General features: G+C 37.0%; 1 protein-coding gene across 1 annotated transcript; it reads right to left on the bottom strand.

Annotated features, from left to right (window-relative positions):
• Positions 1-218: 218 nt before the first annotated feature.
• Positions 219-907, bottom strand: LOC139870894 (uncharacterized). The gene is made up of 2 exons (XM_071858659.1): positions 512-907; positions 219-353 (listed from the first exon to the last, which is right to left on the bottom strand). The coding sequence occupies exons 1-2, from the start codon at positions 905-907 to the stop codon at positions 219-221; spliced, it is 531 nt and encodes a 176-aa protein (XP_071714760.1).
• Between the last annotated feature and the right edge of the window lie 2,386 nt (positions 908-3,293).

Here is a 3,293-nt window from a genome sequence, read left to right as displayed (position 1 = left end):
GCTACATCGGTAGACGATGTTCTAAATTTGAAGTTGTAATCTGTATTGCTTGTGTTATCTGTTAATTATGTAATGTATATAAATGTTTTTTACTTTACTGATGATTTTGTCAAAGCTTTATATGTTTGATTTGAACAATCAAAATTATGACTAGTCATATACTGTTTGTATAATTTTTAAGTCATGACGGTCGTAGATACATTCTATTGCCTGGATGTTCAGCGGAGTTCTACATTATCCGCTGCCATTTCAATCTTTTGTTTATGATTGAACTTCTGCCACCGAGGAAAAAACTTCTCTTTTGCGGGGAGGGATGACACACAGCTTTGTGACATCTGATTAAAATCTTTGGCCTGATAAAAATTATGAGTAATATGCCATAAGAAATTTTTCTGAATTCTTATTTCTTTAAAGAAATTTTTACATTTATGATTGCATCTCATGCTCTAAATAGTTGATCAAGCTATTCGAACATGCAATACTACGCATAAAATTTCTTTAAACTCATTGCATTCCATGTTTGTGGAATTTCTTCGCCGGAGGGCGCTGAGAGGGTGTATGACAAATTAGGATGTGCCTTTACAACTTTATATGGGCCTTCCCAGCGTGGTCCTAACTTCCCTTGTTTTTCCTGCCTACTTGCTTCATTATCTCTTAACACTAAATCTCCCTCCTTGAATTGCACATATCTGACTCGTTTGTTATAATATTTTGCCATTTTCTGTTTTGCATTCGCTTGACGGATGGCGGCCATGATTCGCCTTTCTTCCAATAAATTTAAGTTTTCACGTAAGATGGATGAATTATTTTCTGTATCAAATGCCAAAATCCTTTGTGTTGGAACACGAATTTCAGCTGGTATCACTGCCTCTGTGCCATATACCAAACTGAATGGTGTTTCACCCATGCTCCGTTTTGGCGTTGTGCGGTGAGCCCACAATACATATGGCACTTCATCTACCCACTTAGTCTGACTCAAACCCAACCTGGCCTTTATGCCGGCTACAATTTCTTTGTTTGTTACCTCAACTTGCCCATAGGCTTATGGATGAGCAACTGAGGCAAATGTTTGTTTGATGTTTAGCTCTTCACACCAACTTCTGAAGGGGTTATCTGCAAACTGTCTTCCGTTGTCACTGACAATTTCATTTGGTAATCCATATCTGCACACAATATCGTTCCATACGAATTTCTTTATATTCTCACCAGTTATTTTTGCCAATACCTTCGCTTCAACCCACTTACTGAAGAAATCAATTGCAACAACCAAGAATTTTGCATTTCTCACACTTCTTGGAAATGGGCCTACTATGTCAATTGCCCATTTACAAAATGGCCATGCCGATGATACTGAAATTAAATCATACTTGGGTAAGCGTTGTACGGTTCCATGCCGCTGGCAGGCATCACATGTCTTAATTACGTCTGCTGTATCTTTGTAAATTGACTGCCAATAATACCCTTGTCGCATAATCCGTCCAAGTACAGTTCTATAACCGGAATGCTGTGCACATAATCCTTCATGCATTTCCTTGACTACATCAATTGCTTGTTGTGGTGTTAAACACCTTAAATTTGGTCCACTAAAGGATTTTCTATAAAGTATTCCGTTTTCCAGAACGTAAAGTGGGGCACTGACTCTTATCCGTCTTGCTTCCATGGCATCTGTTGGCAGTGTTCCGTCCTGCAAATATTTCACATAGGGGGTTATCTAACATAGTTCCCTTTCTTTAGTTCCCTTTCTTCAACTGTTGCAACCACTACCTTTTCATCAACCGATCTATCTTTTAAGACCTCCACCAAAACTTTCTTATGCAAATGATTAAATGTTAATGTTGCTAATTTGCTCAAACATCTGCCTTCTTGTTTTTATTTCTTAGTATCTGTACAACCTCTAACGTCTCAAATTTTTTTGATATTTTCTCAACTAATTGCAAATACTGTTTCATAGAGACATCTTTAGCTTCAAACCCTCCATTAACCTGCTGTGCTACAATTTGAGAATCAACATATGCACGCAAATGTTTTATTCCTATTTCTAACGCTGTGCGGAGGCCGGAAAGTAATGCTTCATATTCTGCTTCATTGTTAGATGCATAGAAACAAAACCTCAATGCATACGTATGCTCTTCACCTTCTGGACTAGTAACTACTAACCCTGCACCAACACCTTCCTCACTTGATGCACCATCAGTGTGTAACTCCCAAACATGAATGCTAGCTTTAACGTTTTGCGGATGATTGACCTTTTCTGTTGTTTCTAATAAAAAATTTGCCAAAATTTGACCTTTAACTGCATGTCGAGGCGAAAAATTTATTTCATATTCTCCCAATTCAATTGCCCATTTTGCTAGTCGTCCTGATGACTCTGGATTTCTCAAAATATGTTTTATCGGCTGGTCTATCATTACCAGGATTGAATGTGCTTGAAAATATCGTCTGAGTCGCCTAGCTGTGTGTGTTAAAGCATACACCAATTTTTCAATTGGTGGATAATTAACTTCACTTTGTTGTAATATTTTACTGACAAAGTATATAGGCATTTGTATTCCCTTCCGTTCTGTGATCAAGACTGAACTGATGGCCTCTGCGGAAGCAGCCAAATACAAAATTAACATTTCTCCTTCTATTGGTGCAGTTAAAGTAGGTAATTCTTTCAAGAGTTGCTTAATATCATGAAAAGCCTTTTCTGCTTCTTCTGTCCATTTAATATCTTTTTTGTTCAAACAGCTCTTTAAAACCTTCATAAATGGTAGTGATCGATCTGATGCTCTTGATAGAAACCTTTTTAAAGTTGCCAATCTTCCATTCAGGCTTAGAACTTCTTTCTTTGTTTTAGGAGATACCATATTTTCAATTGCTTGAATCTTTTTTGGATTATCCTTGATTCCCCTCTCTATAACAATATAACCTATGAATTTGCCTTCTTCTACACCAAAAGTGCACTTCTTAGGATTCAATTTCATATTGACCTTTCGTAATGATTCAAATGTTTCAAGAGTATCTCTGAGCATACCGTCTTCTGTATGGCTCTTGATAACAATGTCATCAACATAGGCTTCTACATTTTTACCTATTTGATCTTTAAATGCTTTATCAATTACGCGCTGGTAAGTTGCCCCTGCATTCTTCAATCCGAAAGGCATCATGATATAGCAAAAAATTCCATCTGGTGTGTGGAATGCCATTTTATCTTGATCACGTATTGCCATTGGGATTTGATGATATCCCTTGAATGCATCCAAAAAGGATTTAAATTGATATCCACTAACGAACTTTACTTTCCAATCAAT

This window comes from Rutidosis leptorrhynchoides, chromosome 10 (genome assembly GCF_046630445.1).
Source record: "Rutidosis leptorrhynchoides isolate AG116_Rl617_1_P2 chromosome 10, CSIRO_AGI_Rlap_v1, whole genome shotgun sequence".
Classification (NCBI taxonomy): domain Eukaryota; kingdom Viridiplantae; phylum Streptophyta; class Magnoliopsida; order Asterales; family Asteraceae; genus Rutidosis; species Rutidosis leptorrhynchoides.
This window is presented reverse-complemented; position numbering and strand designations above follow the sequence as displayed.